Raw genomic sequence first — 17,560 nt, 5'->3', positions numbered from 1 at the left:
CATCCTCTAACAGCCTTATTCCCCTCCTTCCCTCCCTCCCTCCCTCCCTCTCTCTCATACACACACACACACACTCTTTAAGACACCAGCAGCTATCTTGTTCCCAAAAGTGTCCAGAGAAAGGCTCACTAAGCCATTGTCAGGGCCGCAATGGGGGGGGGGCAACTGGGGCATGTGCCCTGGGCACTGTGCTGGTGGGGCACCAAAATGAGCACTGGGGGGGGGCACCAAAATGGGCGCAGAATCCATGTTTGCCCCAGGTGGCACAGACCCTAGTTGTGGCCCTGGCCATTGTGGAGGGTGAAAAGAAGAGGCAATTTCTGGAACTGTCAGTATCACCAAGGTAACCCTCCATGGGCTCCCTGGTCCAAAGTCTTTCAGACTGGGTGTCTGCCAGTCCTTTTGATCCCATAAGCTGCATTGGCCCTGCCTGTCACACCTGTGTTCTCCTGAACAAAAAATCAGATGAATAAGAATGATATGAATAAGGATGCATGGCTGTCACTGAAGCTCAGGAACTTCATCCACCATGTACAAGTACAGTACAGGTAGTCCTCATTTAGCAACTGCCTTGTTTAGCAACCACTTGCAGTTATGATGGTGATGAAAAGTTACCTTTGTGGCCAATCCTCACATTTACAACCTTCGCAGGTCTGTAAAGCAAAGGAAAGTTGAAGTAAGATCCTAAGCACAGTCGCAGTTTCACTTAGCGACCACTTTGCTTAACGACTGAGTTGCTGGTCCAATTGTGGTCACTAAATGAGGACTACCTACTCTATCTAATTAGACTAGATGGGAGGCCTGTACCTTCCCCCCAATTTCCCTCCACCACCACCCCTCATTTTTTTCTAGTTAAATGGTATGGGCCAGGCTATCTCGAGCAAGCATGCGCCCCAGTTCTTTGGTCTCTTCCTTCCAAGACTTTTGGCTAGCTACGGACCTGATAGCTGGCATACAGTCTTTTTGGCAGGCCGATAGTCACTGTCTGAACATTTTACAACTCAGAACCAATATTTTGATGCTGCCATCTGGGTTCTGCCAGCTTTTTGTTTTGTCACTTGATTTATTCTTTTGTTCACAAATCTCTTTCCTCTGTTTCTGTGATTGTGCTGCCTCTGTCTTTAAAATCTCTGTGTTGCCTCTTCTTTTGGGGCACATCAACAAACCATCTAATTAAAAAAGTGACTCCCAGATCTACGAAGAATAGAAAATACATTTAACACTGATTGCACAGTAAAACACAGCATCTTTTTAGCCAACAGTGAGTGATAAGGTATACAACTTGTCAGTGTATTGCAAATATCCATTTATGGTACTGTCATGGCTAAGGTATTAGACTAGGATGAGGGAAACTCAGGTTTAAGTCCATCCCCTGCTCACTTTGACACTGTTACTATCTCTTAGCCCAACCATACGTCACCGAATTGTTGGAGAAATTTGAGGAGGGAGTGCTATATATGAAGCCTTGAGGAAAGGTGACATGTAAATATAATGAATAAATTCAGTAATAAGTAAAATATATAAATACCATGAATAAGGAAACAATTTCTTCCTTTGAGTTATGAATAGCAGCTGCAGCATCTGAAGTATTCATGAACTGTTTGAATGGAAGAGCAGAACCTGCCATGCTTTTAAAAGCTCTGATCAATGTCTATCTTATGAAGTAAAACCAAACTCTCGTCATACCACATGCCAGTGCCTGCTCATCCTTGGCACAGATCAACATTGCTGGCCTCCAGATGGCCTTACTGGGAGTTGCATTCCCAATGCATCTAGAAGGTACCAGTTTAGGGAAAGCTGATATAGATGATTAATACTTGATTTTGGACTTTCCCAGCCAAATTTCAAATGTTTGGGAATTGCTGACCCAATCCATCTCTTCCTTTCTATTCTTCTGCAGTTTTCATCTGTAGCTTTATGGTGGCAGCCCCAATATTTGGCTACCTTGGTGACCGTTTCAACAGGAAGATTATTCTTAGCTGTGGGATCTTCTTCTGGTCAGCCATTACCTTCTCCAGCTCCTTCATCACTGAACAGGTAAGAGCTTTGCAGAGGGAATAATATGTGCTCTGCAGCTGGAGGAGCTGGTGAGACAACACATGAGCTTTTGGAATGAAAAAGAGGGTGAGGAATTCTGGAGAGGTGTATGGCTCAGGAGGAGATCATCTGTTTTACCCATATAAAGTAGGTTCAATGGCCAGCATTTCCAAGGAAATATAAAGCTCTGGTCAGCCACTTGATATAGATGGTATTACAAATGGGAATGGACAATTAGCTCAGTGGTAAAGAACCTGCTTTGCGCTCACAAAACTCAGCTTCAGTCACTGGTATCTCCAGCTATACATCAGAAAAATTCCTGGCTGAAACCCTACTTTTACTAGTCAGCATAGACCAGTGTTTCTCAATCTTGGCAACTTTAAGATGTGTGGACTTCAACTCCCAGAATTCTGTAGTCAGGCATGCTGGCTGGGGAATTCTGGGAGTTGAAGTCCACACACTTTAAAGTTGCTGAGATTGAGAAACACTGGTATAGACAGTAATTGAGCAATGATCTCATTCAGCTCTGGCACTGTCTTCTGTCTCTGAGAACAGGCAGTTTTCCTGCATGCTATGTAAATCTTGTTGGGGAACATCTATTTTGCATGGATAAGATCCCAGCCCTAATCTTTAGCATTGTCAAGCTGGGCTGGGAAAGACAGCCATGTGAAATCTTGTAGAGTTCTTACTAGCAGTACTGGACAAGATGGATCTGTTGTCTGATTTGTTGTGATACAGAGTCTTTGGGGGTAATTGCTTAGCAGTAGAATCCTTGTTTTTCATGCAGAGGTTGTAGGTTTTCAATAGCCCAAGACAGAGTTGGGAAACATTGTCCTAATCCCTGGATTGCCCACATGATCATATCCAAGCCAGTCTTCCAAATTAGTGTCAGTTATGTACCAACTTTCTGAATGACAAAGATATAAGTCAGGAGTGGCCCATCTAGTGCCTCCCAGATGTTTTGAACCAGAAATCTCATCTGTTTCAACCATGTCCTTAGAACATCAGCAAGTCACCAGATTGTCTACTTTGGCTCTAGCTTCTTTGCACTTTGCCTTTACAGGGTCTCAGATAAGTTACTACTAGCTGGAAACTTTTAAAAGAAATCAAACAATCATTCTTCAATTCCATCAGGAAATGGTCATTGTTCAGTGCAAGCTATAATTTGTTCAATTTCTTTCAATTATTTTCTAATGGTTCCAACAAAATAACAGGCCTCCAAAGAAAGAAGTGGAGCATTTGGATTTGGCCTCTTGGTCTTTGGCCAAATATAACAACTTTTAGTGATTTTATGGCCATCTCAGACTGAAAGGAGGCAGTCAGGACATTATGACCTTACAACACAAGGAGTCTGAAGTCTACTGTATTAGTAAAGCTTCGTTGTGCCAAAAGAAGGAAGGCTGTTCCTAAGGTGATACCTAATTTTAATTCTACTGAAAGTAATATTAGCCACCACTATCATCAAATCTACAGTTTTCAGCAGCTTTCATATGCGAATGCTATAGCTGAAAAGTATCCTCTGGTATGAGAGTGAAAGGAAGACCTTTTAACTAATTATAGGTGACGAGGACAGACAATAGTTCATTCTATTCCATAACATGGTGATTCTGAAGGCACATAGCATTAGTTACACAGCCTTCCCAGACTTGCATTATTTATAAGGTGCAAAAAATGCTCCAGTGGACCATTAGACTGAATCTTGGAAGAGGCCCACATCTCCTCAATAACAGCCTTAGAGGCCCTGCTTGCAAACTTGGCATAATATTAAGTTAATTTGACAGGCACTAGGCACGGAGCATCTTCACATTGATATCTTATCGGTGAAATTCCCATCTCAGACATAAATATCTTTATCAACTTTTAAATGGACCCTGACAACCTTTTTTTGGTTTCCTCTGCTTTTGATGATGATACTGAATTGAACAGCAAAGAGGTTCCTACCGCTCTGTTTTAACTGTTGGTTTGTTATACTGGCCTATATCATTGTTTCAGTTACTGCTTTTATTTAATAATTGTAAAAAACAAGGGTTGTGTGTGTTTGTGTGTTTAACTGTAAACATGAGCTCCCTTGGTAGGACTTGCCCTAGACATTTCCCCTGAGGTGATACAAACATATGACATTTGCTTTGTCTGGACATGCCATTTTCCCTGGTAGCCAGCCATCAAATACTGAAAGGCTGTAAGAGACTATGAATTGATTCTCTGTAGCTCCCAAAGGTAGGACAAGTATCAGTGGGTGGATGCCTTACAGAGGGAGATCCAAACTAGAAATAAGGAAGAATTTCCTACTGTGAGAGATATTAAGCATAGCCTACCTCCTGGAACCATGGATCCTCCATCACTGGAGATTTTCAAGCAAAGATTGGAGAGCCATTTGTCCGGAGTGATCGAATGAGATTCCATGCCCTGATCAGGAGGTTGGACTTGAAGATCTCTATTTCAACCCTACGATTCTATGATGACACTAAGATTTAGCCATAAATCTTAACAGTATACCTGGGTGTGATCCCAATTTATTCTCATGCTCAAGGTCTGGGCTAGGTGTGAAACTTGTCTTCAGATATCTAAGCATTCATACCTTATCTCCTATAACAACAGTCTTGGTTCCTAGTGGAAAAGTGCAAGCAAACAAGTGCAGATCATTCAAGTTCATTTTTATCAGTTTCTTGATCTGCAAATGTGTCAAGTTTGCAATATCAAACCTGATTTTTTTAAAAGGCCGCACTAAAATCTGTATGCATTTTGATGCATATTTCTTCATTTTACTTGCAAATTTTGCCTCATGTATACTAGTCTTGTCTTCCCAAATAGATCCCATATGGTACATTATTTCATGAATATATGTATTTTTCTGCAAACCGCTCCTTAATGCACATTTTGAATACTACTCTGTTGGTTTGGAAATGCAAAATGAACTGATGTTGCATTCAGATGTCAGATAAATGAATTTCATCTGTAGCCTGTACAGTTGTAGGCAAGCAGAAAAAAACCACCTTGATTCCTCTAGTGCTTACCTGCTCTCTTCCCCTTAAAGTATGAGAATGAGATAGTGAAACAAGTTATACCACCAGGCTGTAAGTGAAAGTGCCATCTTTGATTGTTTTCTTGTATTAAAATACACCTTCACTTATAGTAGCAGCACAGCGAGAACAAACTTCTTGGTGTGTTCTCTACTTGCATGGAATTTCTATCTGTGTGTTTTAACACAAGGTGCTGTTTAAAAATTGTTTTCTTCTGCCTTGTTCCATAATTCTGATTTAGGATTCCATCATTTTATAGAGACTAGATCTCTATAAAGGCAATTCTATCTATATTCTCTCCCTGTCATTAGCATGGGAAGGAAGATGGACACCAATTTATTCTATTGTATCAGGCTATGCCAAGCCTGATATTTTGGAGCCTTAAATACGGCATCATCCAGCAAATGTCTTTGAATGATGCAACCTCATTTGTTTCAGGGCCATGCATGGAAGAGGTGGTTTGTGTCCACATGTCAAGGTTCTTTAGTTGTAGCTGCTGGGAAAGAAGCTTGCCTGTTTTGAAACTTGGTCGCAGAGGCTAATTAATACATACCTGGTGAGATGAACCAAAATTGTGTCAGTGGCTCTGTAAAGTGATTTCCCTCCAGTGGCGGGAAGCCAGCTGTACCTCATTCATCTCTGCAGACCAACTGCATTCCAGAGATAGTTCTTCTGCCGTCACACCCAGATGGGGAATGGGCAGCTACTTAGCCAGCCTGCCACCTGATCTCACAGGTGAGCTATTTCTATAAAATTAGGGCTGCTGCCTCCTAGGGAGGGGGCAGAAATGGTTGGCCGGTCATTCCCACGGCCTCATTACCCAGCACAAATTATGGCTCCCAAAGGAGACCTCATTCCCAAGCCCTGCCTTTGCACTTATTGGGTCATTTGGCTTTCATGTCCTATTCACGCCTCCCAGTTTTCCTGTCTGTAAAATGGAAATGTAGCAGTTTTTGCAAGGTTTTTTGTCAGTTAAAAATGATCACTCATCTTATAGGCAGTGTGGTGGAATAAACACTGAAGATGTGCAACATTGGCCAAACTGCGAATAGACCATTCTGGGAAACTCCAGAACGTTCCATTTCCCTACCCTAAATTTTTGGATCAAACTGCTTCTGCTTTAGCAGATTTACTTCTAGAAACTTCTGAACTACCCTCTCCCACAAAATGACATGGATTGGAGGAGTTCTGGCATGTCCCAGAAGGAAATTGAATCTTTTGTAATTCTCTGGAATAGTTCATTTCCAGATTGACAAATTTTGCATATCACTAATGAACGCTCCTAGAAATAGTGTGCCTATCCCACTTATGATGCTGGCTTCTTACGATGATGTCTCCCATTCTGTCAGATGTGTTGAGCTCCAATTGTTGCTCTTCATCATACTCTCTGGAGATGATGAGAGTTGTAATTCAGTGGCTGTAGGTTTTGGAAGAGGCACGTCAGGACAAATGGCTGGAACTGTTGTAATTTGGTTTCAGTGTTGAGGCCATGTCCCTATGTGTCCTTCAGTCCAAGGATGCTTCCCATGGTGTCAAGGATCATAAAAGGCCTCTGATGAAACCGGGTGGAGTCTGTGAACTGTCAGATGAAATGCAGAAAGGATTGCAATTTTTCTTATTTGCTAAGTGAAAAATGTGGTACATAATCCACACCCTCTTCCCTGTGACAGCCCTTCAAGTACTTGAAGACTGCTATCTGTCTCCCCATAGACTTCAATGGGGAGGCATGAGAGCAGTCTCCCAATACTGTCACAGGGAAGAGGGTGCGAATGTATTCCCTATAAGTCCCAAGAGTAGGCTTTAAGAAATCCAAATTTGAAACAACGAGGAATTTCCTGATCATGAGACTTATTAGGCACTGAAACAGCAGGCTGCCCCCTGGAGATATGGTGGCTCAGGTTTTCATCCAAAAATGGACAGCCATTTGTGTGGGATGGTGTGAGGATTTCTGTCTTGGGGCGAGGGTTGGACTTGAAGGCCTACAGTATCTCTTCCAACTGTAGGAATCCAATAATATGTAATAGTATTAAAATGGTATCTAATAGGGAATGAATGCCTGAGGTCTCTTCTGAAACAGTCCTCTGTTCCAAGGTAAGGGAAGATAGTTAAGAACTCATATTAGGAACCAGAAGCCCCCAAAATTATAAATTGGCTTAGGCCCTCTATCTCAGCTTCTCGTTTATAATACGGTGGCAATATGTTTTTTATTTAGAAAATTTACATCTTGTTCAAATAAGTAATCAGAATTAAATTCCAGAAAAAAATGTCTTGCATTTTTTTCTATTCTCATTCAATCTGATTTGCTTTTGAAATTTGTTACAAAGAGGCAGAGAATTTCAGAGAAACTCGCAGGTAGAATGTGGTGTTGTACGTATTTAGTCACAAAAGGGTTACAGGGTGTTTATGAAAGTCTTGCCTTTCACTGTATAGTCCTCTCTCCAAACGTCTGCAGCGTCCTTGGTTTTCCATGCTTCCATGCAGCTTCTGAGGCGGCTTTTTTATATTTGGAAGCAAGGACAGTCTGAGAGGCTTCAGGGCGGCGGAAGGATGCGCAACAGACGTCAACACCCAGCAGTAGCATCCCCTGCTATTTCTGACAATAAATGTTCGGAACAAATAAATTCTCAGAGAACCTGAGAAGATGGTAAGAAAGCAGAGCAGGGTGGGGGGATCCCTTTTTCTCCAGAGAAGAAAACTTTTGAGAAATTTCATTACACCATTAGTTGAAATACTCGCCTAGTATAATAAACAAAGGTAGCCATAGTGGCCAAGGGAGAAATTCCAAACCCCTTCTTCAGATAGTTCAAGATAGAGCAAGGTTTCTCAACCAGGGTTCCATGGCACCCTAGAGTTCCATGAGAGGTCACTAGGGGTTCCCTGGGAGATCATGATTTATTTAAGAAATTATTTCAAATTCGGACAACTTCACATTAAAGAAGTAAGTTTCATTCTTTATTTTCATTTTAAGAACAGTATTAATGCATCTATACAGGCTTACCCATGAAACAAATACAATAATTTTGTAACATCAGGCCTATATTTGAGCCTGAATGTGCAGGGGTTTCCCGAGGCCTGAAAAATATTCCAAGGGTTCCTCCAGGGTCAAAGGTTGAGGAAGGCTGAGATAAAGTACGCCAGCTTTTGAATTCAAAAAGGAGACTTTGAGCTTTGATGAAGTGGTCATAGCTGCCATCTTGACTTTTTTGAACCCCCTCCCAATGGAAGCCTCTGGACAGGGTATCGTGCTTTGGGGCTATGGCAGACTAGTAACCACCTGGGGCGGGGGGCAGTGTTCAGATCTGAGCTTTTCCATACCTGTGTTGGGGTCCCTCCCCTGACCTCCATTTGGCCACACAGCTGGTAGTTACAACATAGCATCTAACCAAGTGGGAAGTGTGAGGGAGAAGGAAGTAACACACACACACATAATCACCTGTGAGTGCAGTTCATGGGCCATGTGGCCAAGAAATCAATATTCCCTCTTTTTCCATTCCACTGTCCACTTGGTAATAGAGTGTTATGAAGCAACCTTTTTTTCCAGACCTCAGGATAGGAAATGAAGCTCTATCATGTCCCCAGAGTATTACCACAGTGTACTATCTTGAGGTAAGACTTGTTTGTGCCTGCCTAAACAAAAAAGGGAAAAAAACCCTTAATTTTGAGCTGTCTGTATCTTTAGGGATAAAAATACATACTTAATTATCTTAATGGCTGTGTGTCACAATTCCTCCAACTTCACCAACCATGGAGCAACAGAAAGTGAGCAATTTCAAACGTTTGGGCCGTGACCAGCAATGGTTTGGGTTTTATTCTTGATAGCAAAAATAGGCTATAAACCGGTAGGGTGTGTCTACACTGCAGAAAGGTCTGGCTAAAAATATTTTATTGCATAAGGCAAAAGTACAATTTTGCCTAAAGAAGCCAACCCAGTTGGTAATTGCTTTCTTTCAAAACTGGTGACAAGAAGTATTGTCCGCAGTTTCAAAGGGGAGCAGACTTGAGGCAATGTAGCTTTTTCTTCTCCCCATTCTCCACTCCCAAAAGATAAGATAAAAATCTGATAGCTGAGTGGAACCTGCAACACTTGAAGGACTGAATGCTCTCATTCATAGTATTCTGTTCCAAACTCTCTCTTGCTGGTTAAGAGCTAGCATGGTGTAGTGGCTAAGATGCTGAGCTAGAAGTATGGAGACCCAAGTTCTAGTCCTCCTTTAGGGTGGGTGACCTTGGATCAGTCTCTCCCTCTCAGCCCCAATCAGTATCAGGCTCTGCAGCAAACAGTCTGAAAACAATACCATCATCACATCATGCATTGATTGCTTCAGGATAAGGGCAAGTGCAGTGCAAAAACCAGTGGGCCCCTGCAACCATGTGAGACAGATGCTAAGAAAAACAACACTCTTTTGCTAGTCATTATTTTACACTCACCGGGAAACTCACTATGTAAAGACAACCACTGAGTTTGGTCAAGCACAACTGGGGTGCCTTGGGCTTCTTTCTTTCTTAAGAACTTTGGACTTCTGTAAACCCAGAGATTTTTCCCAAGTTTGGTGGGGCTTTTCTTGCACATTTCTCTCTGCTGCAGGGATGGTGCTTTTTCTGGGTGGAAATGTCAGTCACTGCCTGAACCTCAGAACAAGACAGTGTGATCCCCATTCTCCAAGGAGAAAAGTAGTTGTCCTTGGCCTTGACAATTTTCAGGTCCAAAAAACTATTCTTATTGAAGAAACCATGGCTTGTCATTTTTAGAAATTAAATTGGTATAAAACAGACGCAGCTTTGTAGTGCAGACGTGCCACTTGGTGGCAAGAGTCTTTCTTAATGGCATGCCAGAATTTTGTCCATGGAATAATTAGGTGAGTGTTGATAGCTTGTGTATAGCATTCTAAAGCATATGGCAGTTAAGAAATGTAATGGAAAGTATGCATAGTATAGAAGAAGTGAATAAAGAGATTCTGACCACCAATCTTAAAGAATACTAGAATTTGGGTCATCTGTTGAAATGGTTGGCTAGTAGAGTCAGGGTTCAGAAAGAATTGCTTGATATAAAGCCTAATTAATTTACAAAATTCACTGCAGTGAAGACTTATTAGATTTTGGGTAAATTTATCGAGAAAGAGAGGCAGATTTAGGAAAAGTATTGTTATATTTATTCTATGTGCTAATAGGAGATTCCTGAAACGAGGACTGTGGGCTGCAGTAAATGAAACGTGAATGACATAATTAGTTATCGCAGGATTGGAGTGATAAAACTACAGTAATTGCAAACATCAGTGGCCAGTTCTAAACCAGGACCTTAATATCAGGGGTAAAGGATGTTCCGGTTTTTCCCAGATCACTACCAACATACCCTGTCTGCATACACACAGCTGTAAACTGCATCAAAGAAAAGGCTTATGTTTATTGCAACATGAGCTTTTTTTCTGGTGCAGATTTCTGGCATGGAACTCCCTGGTTAGAATAGGGCCTTCAGCGAAGAGCAAGAACCTCCATACTATGGCCTCGACGCAATTTTATTTATTTATTTATTTGTCAGATTTATATAGCCACCCATCTCATGAGAAGTGACTCTGGGCAGCATACAATAATAAAAAACAATACATATATAAAAACAGGCATTTAAAAATATAAAAATCAACATTAAAAATAGAGATTAATTAAAACTAAAATATATACAAACCCCAAGCAGAGAGAGAATGAGTACATCCACCTCAATAGTGGAGCCATCTAGACAAGTCTCCTGCTTCCTGGGACCCCCAGGCCTGGTGGCATAACCAGGTCTTAGGGGACTTACGAAACAACAAGAGGAATTTTGGTGTCCTTTATCTGCAATTTATTTTAAAGAAATCAGTTACAATATTAGTAGTATAGTGGGCTTCTCGCCTGATTCTGCCTTTGATTAGGAGCCAACTGATGGACAAAATGAACAGCTAAAATCTACAGTTGTCTGCTAATTTACGGAAGAGCAATAATACCAAGAATAATATGTATATCCCTTTTCATACTGAAATGGAAGTTGCTTTGTTCTCATTGTTATTCATTTGTTTGTTTGTTTGTTCATTTCTATACCATGCATGCTCCTATCCTGCAGGTCAACCTGTGGTGATTAAAAATAGAACTAGTAAATAATAATGATAATCTGAAAATAGAAAATATCACAAAATACTATTGAATATAAAAATGTACTGTACCAAAACAATAAATAAAAGGAGAGTTATAAACATAAATGATACCTGCATCAGTAATTGAAATGTGACAATAACATAGGCTACTAGGGAAGGAAAGCTAAAGAGTAAAAAAAACATGTTTTAAGGTTTTTCTTAAAGCATAACAAGGAAGAGGCTGTTTGGATTGATTGGGGAAGGAATTCCAGAGTACTGGAGCTGCATAAATTCATTCTTGTGAATTTATGAGCTATTAAGGATCGCAGATGAGAAAAGGGCCTGAAGAATGCACAACACAAAAAAGCGAAGAGCTTGTATGTGAGGAAATGCTATGCAGAAAACTTCCTTCGTACATCAGCAGCTGTTATAGGAAAAAAAACCAAAGCCATTCAGACAAGGAAATGAAACCCATTCATGGTAGCCTGTGATATTGGAAAAATAGCAAGTTATTTTCCTCTGTCTTTGGGGAAGTGTCAGGGTTGATTCAGTATATAATGCCACCGGGAGGATTTTTCTGATGAAAAATTATGATTATTTACTGGTTTCTTTAAATTATAACATGTAAACAGGCTTTGACTGGACCAAAAGGAAAACTAGAGAACTTTTAGAAAGGGCTGTACTACAGACAATATTGGTTTGATGGACCAATGTTCTGATTCAGTATAGATCAGATAAATCTCTCTTTCTTATAGATTGGTGTTTGTCAACCTTGGCAACTTTAAGATGCCTGGATCAATTCCTAGGTAACATCATCAGGGTGAGGGAAGGTGGGGTTTGCTACCTGTACTCAAAATCCCACATATTCAATGAAGCTTACTCCTACTAAGTGTGCAGAGGACTGCAGTGTGAAACAGTGTGTGTGAAACAGTGTGAAACTGAGAAAGCAAGGGGGAATAGAATGGAATATCCTGGGAAAGGCAGCAAACCCCTCCCTCCCTCGCACTGATGAGGTTACCTAGTTCAGTAATGAAACGTCTGCAAGCAAAGAACCAAGCTCAGAGAGCAACAAGGACTCCACACAACCCTGAGCTACAGAAATTCTCTTCTGTTGGACCTTAACATAAACTTTGGGCTTCCTTGTATATGAATGTTGCTGTTCTGGCTACCTAAGAAACTACAATCAGAATGACCTCATTATTGGAATATAACAGTCTTCCCAATCTGGTGATCCCAGAGGTATCAGTCTACAGTTCCCATCATCTCTAACTAAACCTAAACATCTGGAAGAATTTTTTGACTCCTGGCGAATGCCTGGACTGGTCCCTGCAGTTTTCTTGGCAAGGTTTTTCAGGCGTGGTTTGCCATTGCCTTCTTCCTAGGGCTAAGAGGGAGTGACTGGCCCAAGGTCACCCAACTGGCTTCATGCCTAAGACGGGACTAGAACTCATGGTCTCCCAGTTGCTGGCCTGGTGCACTACACCAAACTGGCTCCCTATCTGGAAGAAAACCACTTCTGTGTATGTGAGAGGGAAGAAGGATCACCTTGCTGTTCTAGTAGCCAGTCAGGTGCTTTCAGAAAGCCCAGATGCCAGGCATGAAGATAATTGTTTTCTGTCATTGTGTGTCCCAGGCATGTGTTTATTAGAAATAATGGATATGAGCAGCCAAGTTTCTGGTAGATAATTTTAGTTTCCTTTACTGGCAGAAGGGCCAATGAAGTGGCATTTCATTGTTCTCATCAATACGACATTTACTTCTAGGGGAAAAAAAATGCATGCAGGAATGGCTTCATGCCAGATGGTAGGCTAAGTTAGTGGAATTAGCATGGGAGCCAATCCCCACGCCCCAGGTATTTTCTTTATTAATTAGAAATGTTTATGCTGTGTTTTACTGTTATCAAAAAATACTAAGGCAGTTTACAGTTCACTAAGTACATTATAAATACAACCAACCTGGAAAATTGGTTATACCAGAAGAGAGGGAACCTTGCCTCCAGAGCAGGGTTTCTCAACCTTAGCAACTTGAAGATGTGTGGACTTCAGCTCCCGGAATTCCCCAGCCAGCAGCTGGCTGGGGAATTCCGGGAGCTGAAGTCCACACATCTTCAAGTTGCTAAGGTTGAGAAACCCTGCTCCAGAGTATTCATTGTCCTTTCATGGCTTACCCAGAGATGTGAATCAGGGTTGATTACGTCCCTACAGCAAATGGTATGGCCTTTTGCTACTTGCTTGGCATTTTATTTTACTATAGCTTGGATAATTTTGATCCTTCCTTTGCTACTTTCAAGGTGGCTTGTAAATGAACAGAATAAATAGACATCCATTTTTGGAAGGTGAAACAACAGTTCATTTACAACACAGCAACAAAAAGCGCCAAAACGCATTATGTAGCAGAAATGCACATGGCCTCAAAGAGAATTGTAATCAACTGGCACTGGTTCCAACACGCCTGCCAAAAAAGGTGAAGGTAACACAGCCTCCAGCAAGTTTAATTGACACCTGACTTAGACAGTTCTAAGTCAATTAATCATAGGATTCTTAATTGATTCTAAATCTGAATGAACTTTCACATGAGCACATTCTTGAGTATATGATGCCTAAAATAATCCTAAAGAGATTTTCCTTTCTCTTTCACATGGGAACATCTTCTAAGGCAGCATTTGTCACCTGTAGGTTTTGTGTTAAAAACACAAGACAGAGTGAGATTTAAACATCTTCTTCCAGAGTTATCAAGGGGTCTTTTTAAATCAAGCAGTTATCTATTTATCACATTTATACCCCACTGCAACAAATTAAAACATCCGCAGTATCATTCAGCTTAAAAAAATTAAATCTACTCCATGAAATCATAACCCAATAAATCAACTATAACCATCACAAAAAGAAAAAGGTAGAATCAACAACAACAACAAAACCTGCAAAAAAATGAAAGAACAGCAGATGGAGTACTCATGAATTCAAGTGGAAGACTTTCCAAAAGAACTTAGTTTTTAAAATTCATCTTCAGGGAGGTTGTTAGTTTTTAACATCAAATCATCAGGGAGGGATCTCCCTCAGGAGACCCTTCCAAAGCACCAGCATTGCCACTGAACAGTAGCATCTTCTGGATTTGCTGCCTTTACCTCCTAGAAATGCAGGACCACCACTTTAATTGTAGATAGGCATTTTATTGCAAATTATTGATTGTATCCTACTGAGAGTAACCAATTGTGGCTAGCTAAAATCAAAGTCAGTTTTGCCATTTGGAGGGTAGACAACCACACATTTTGATATCATGGTCACTTGTGGAGGCTGTAATTCTTTCACAAAAAATTGCTTATTTTAAAACAGCAGTGTAGATTTGAAGTCCTGCCTGATTCCAGAGTCTGTGCTTTTTTATTTCTTTGAAAATTATTTTGACTGCCCATCATACAGCATCTGCAGAGCTGTCTCATAAAGCAGAGGGCTCTGTTTAAACAGGCAAGTTGTCAAATGCAATACCTCCTTTTCCTGCATATCAGGGGAGGGCACAGATCTGAGATGGGGGAATAGACAAGCTGAAACTCAGTCAGATCTCTTACCGGTTTATTCATTGCTCATGACCCTTGTCCAATTCTTGGTGCTAGTTGCTGAAATTTCAGTGGAAGGTGTAGCTGTAGCAACAGCTGCTGCTGCTATTGTCAACAGAGTTCATTAGCAGTTTTTTTTAATGCATCTTAGTTGTGATATGCAAGCATTTTGATATCCCTCTTCATTATTTCATTTGTAAGATTTTGAGTTGTTCCCCTTCATTTTGGTGGATTTTATATACAAAAGCATGCTGGTAGATTGCACTGCATGAGTGTCATGGCTCTGCAGTGGGCATTAGAAATCATGGGGCAAAACAAAGACAAGGACAGAAGGGCAAAACAGGAGGCAGGATGAAGGGGCAAGTTAAAAGTCAGCACTCCATATACACAAAGACCACAGAGCTCAGAAGACCTTGCTGCTCAGACAAAACTGAGCTGGATTCATTGGGCAGTCACTCCATTGGGTGAGTGGAATCAGACCAGCAACTTTGCTGAGAAGTTGCCATCTACAATTCGGTCTGTGGGACAGTAGCATGAAGATCCAGGAGCTTCTCACAGTGGATGACCTCTTTTGGTGTTGTCTTGATTTTGCTCCCATATAAATTTGCTTTGCATAGCATTATTTGTGCTGAAGGAAACGATGGAAATATGCAGTGGATATATGGAACAACCACCAATATATTGTTTATAAAATTGCCTCTTCTCAATGATACATAACTTCTGTTGTCCCAATTGGGGATTTTCACCAATTCAAGTAGACCAAATCCTTTAACTGGAGCTCTCAAGCTGTCTTTCTTTGGTATGCATAGCTCTACCACTGAGCTAAAGACTGCCATGAACATTTAAAGCTGAGTCAAACCACTGGATCAGTATTTCTCAACCTTGGCAACTTTAAGATGTATAGACTTCAACTCCCAGAATTTCCCAACCAGCAAGGTTGAAGTCCACACATCTTAAAGTTGCCAAGGTTGAGAAATACTGCACTGGATTGTCAACTTCTACAAGGTCTTCGCTAAATCTTTCATCAGAACTCTGAAGAGGATGCTGTACTTTAAACTCCTCCCCTGTTGTAATAAGTTGGAGGCACACATAACACATAATATTCCTTTTTCCTTTTGTCTTAGCTTGATCAAGCTATAATTTATGTCTTAGTATCATAATGATTTGTTCAACAAACCATGGTAAAACGAATAGATTAACATGCTTTGTGAATCCGCTATAGATCATAGTATTAAAGGGATTATAAAGTTCACCCATTCCAAACCTTGTTAGCATAAGAAACTAAGTACTATTGCATTCTTGAAACATGTCATCCCTTCTCTACTGAGATTAGAATCTTCCATCTTCTAAGACAATCATCTCAGCATGAGCCACTCCAAGTCCTTATTTTGTAATTTGAACATGTTAGTTTGGGACCTACTTCCTGAAGGAACAGATTCCAGATTTGCTTCTTCATTTGTAAGATTGCTTTTCTGATGTTTGGGAATGGCTGTCCTATCTCCTCTTAATCATCTCATCATCAGGCTAAATATTCCCACTTCATTCAACTTTTTCTTGTGGGACATGGCACCCAGGCTTCTTACCACCTTTATCACTGTACATTGTGTACATTTGAACTTTTCAGTTATTTTCTAAACAGTCTACAGCTTTGCAGAAAAGATCTGACCAAATCCTGATAGGATTGTAGCTCTGAATGCATGAACTTAAGAGCAAAGCAAGGCCATTTGTATGTGTTACCAATTCCAGTGAAAGGGATAATCTTTTCCAGTTCTGCTCCTTGACATCCCCTTAACTAAAGATTCCAGGAATCTGGTCTTTCTGCATATATACCATATATACTCATCTGTTACATTTATGCTCTTACTGTTTCACTCCTTGGAATGCTTTGCTCCCAAAGCATCAAAAGAAACACTATAGGTTTTTTTAAAAAACACGTGGGATCAAATGCACGAAATCCAGACATTTCACACGCTCACGTATCCATGCACACGCTTTTGCAGCTTCAGTCACATCGTATGGGTCTTTCTAATGCTTCATGACCCAGGATTTAAGGATCATGTGCCTTTTGGAGACAATAAGGCTATTGCCTTTGGGCTTTAGACATACTTCATCAGATTATCATTTTGTCAGTAGCTGCAAATCTTTTGGGAAACAAGAATGCAATTCTCATCTTGTGAACTACTTCAGGAGCAGAGCAGAAGGCACAATAACTTATTAAGACATTATTGAAGTATGGATTACTTGCTTGCTTGAGTTATATCACGCCAGGATGTGAATGCAGTCAGAACTGTGTCTTTAGCATAAATCCAATAATGTATATGTATTTAGGTTGTAAAGCATTTAACAGAACGAGATGCAAAGTGGGAGAACAGTGTTAGCCAGATTATCCCATTGAAAGAGAGAGTTGTTAAGCAACATTGAGATGAGCTCCATCAAGCCCTCCAAAACTGTGGGTTCTGTTTTTGTTTTTGTTCTTTTTTTTGCATTGCTCTGTTCCCTTTCTATTCCTAGACACAGACCTTCTCTTTTGGTCCAATCTGTTTAAAAGAAGGGATGGTATCTGATTTTGCTGGCTTCATGGCTGAAATAATTGGAGATATTGTCATCAGTATGATATCAGAGCCCTGGCTTTGACAGTTGGCTTTCAGTATGTGATGTCACAGAGCCAGAATGAATTACGATCAGGCTCTTGAGTCTTCCTCTAAATTAGATAATATTTTCACCCTATTTTGCAAGTTCCCTCCCCCAAATTATTGTTAAACTGGGGAGTACACTTTCCCCAGGGAAAAAATTACGTGTCAGAAATCTACAGATGACAACCCCTGCATGGTTCTGAGGTCTTGTCTGGCCTC

The 17,560-nt window shown here is 40.7% G+C and overlaps 1 protein-coding gene across 2 annotated transcripts in view; it reads left to right on the top strand.

Moving 5' to 3' along the window:
• SPNS2 (SPNS lysolipid transporter 2, sphingosine-1-phosphate) overlaps positions 1-17,560 on the top strand; it is a 119,595-nt gene that overhangs the window by 56,378 nt on the left and 45,657 nt on the right. For both annotated transcript variants that reach the window (XM_063297718.1, XM_063297709.1), the window contains exon 3: positions 1,901-2,037. In XM_063297718.1, coding sequence (XP_063153788.1) covers positions 1,901-2,037 — 137 coding nt within the window. The remainder of the gene's footprint in view (positions 1-1,900; positions 2,038-17,560) is intronic.

This window comes from Candoia aspera, chromosome 1, assembly GCF_035149785.1.
Source record: "Candoia aspera isolate rCanAsp1 chromosome 1, rCanAsp1.hap2, whole genome shotgun sequence".
NCBI lineage: Eukaryota > Metazoa > Chordata > Lepidosauria > Squamata > Boidae > Candoia > Candoia aspera.
Note: the sequence above shows the minus strand (reverse complement) of the source record. Positions and strands in the feature narration are given on the sequence as shown.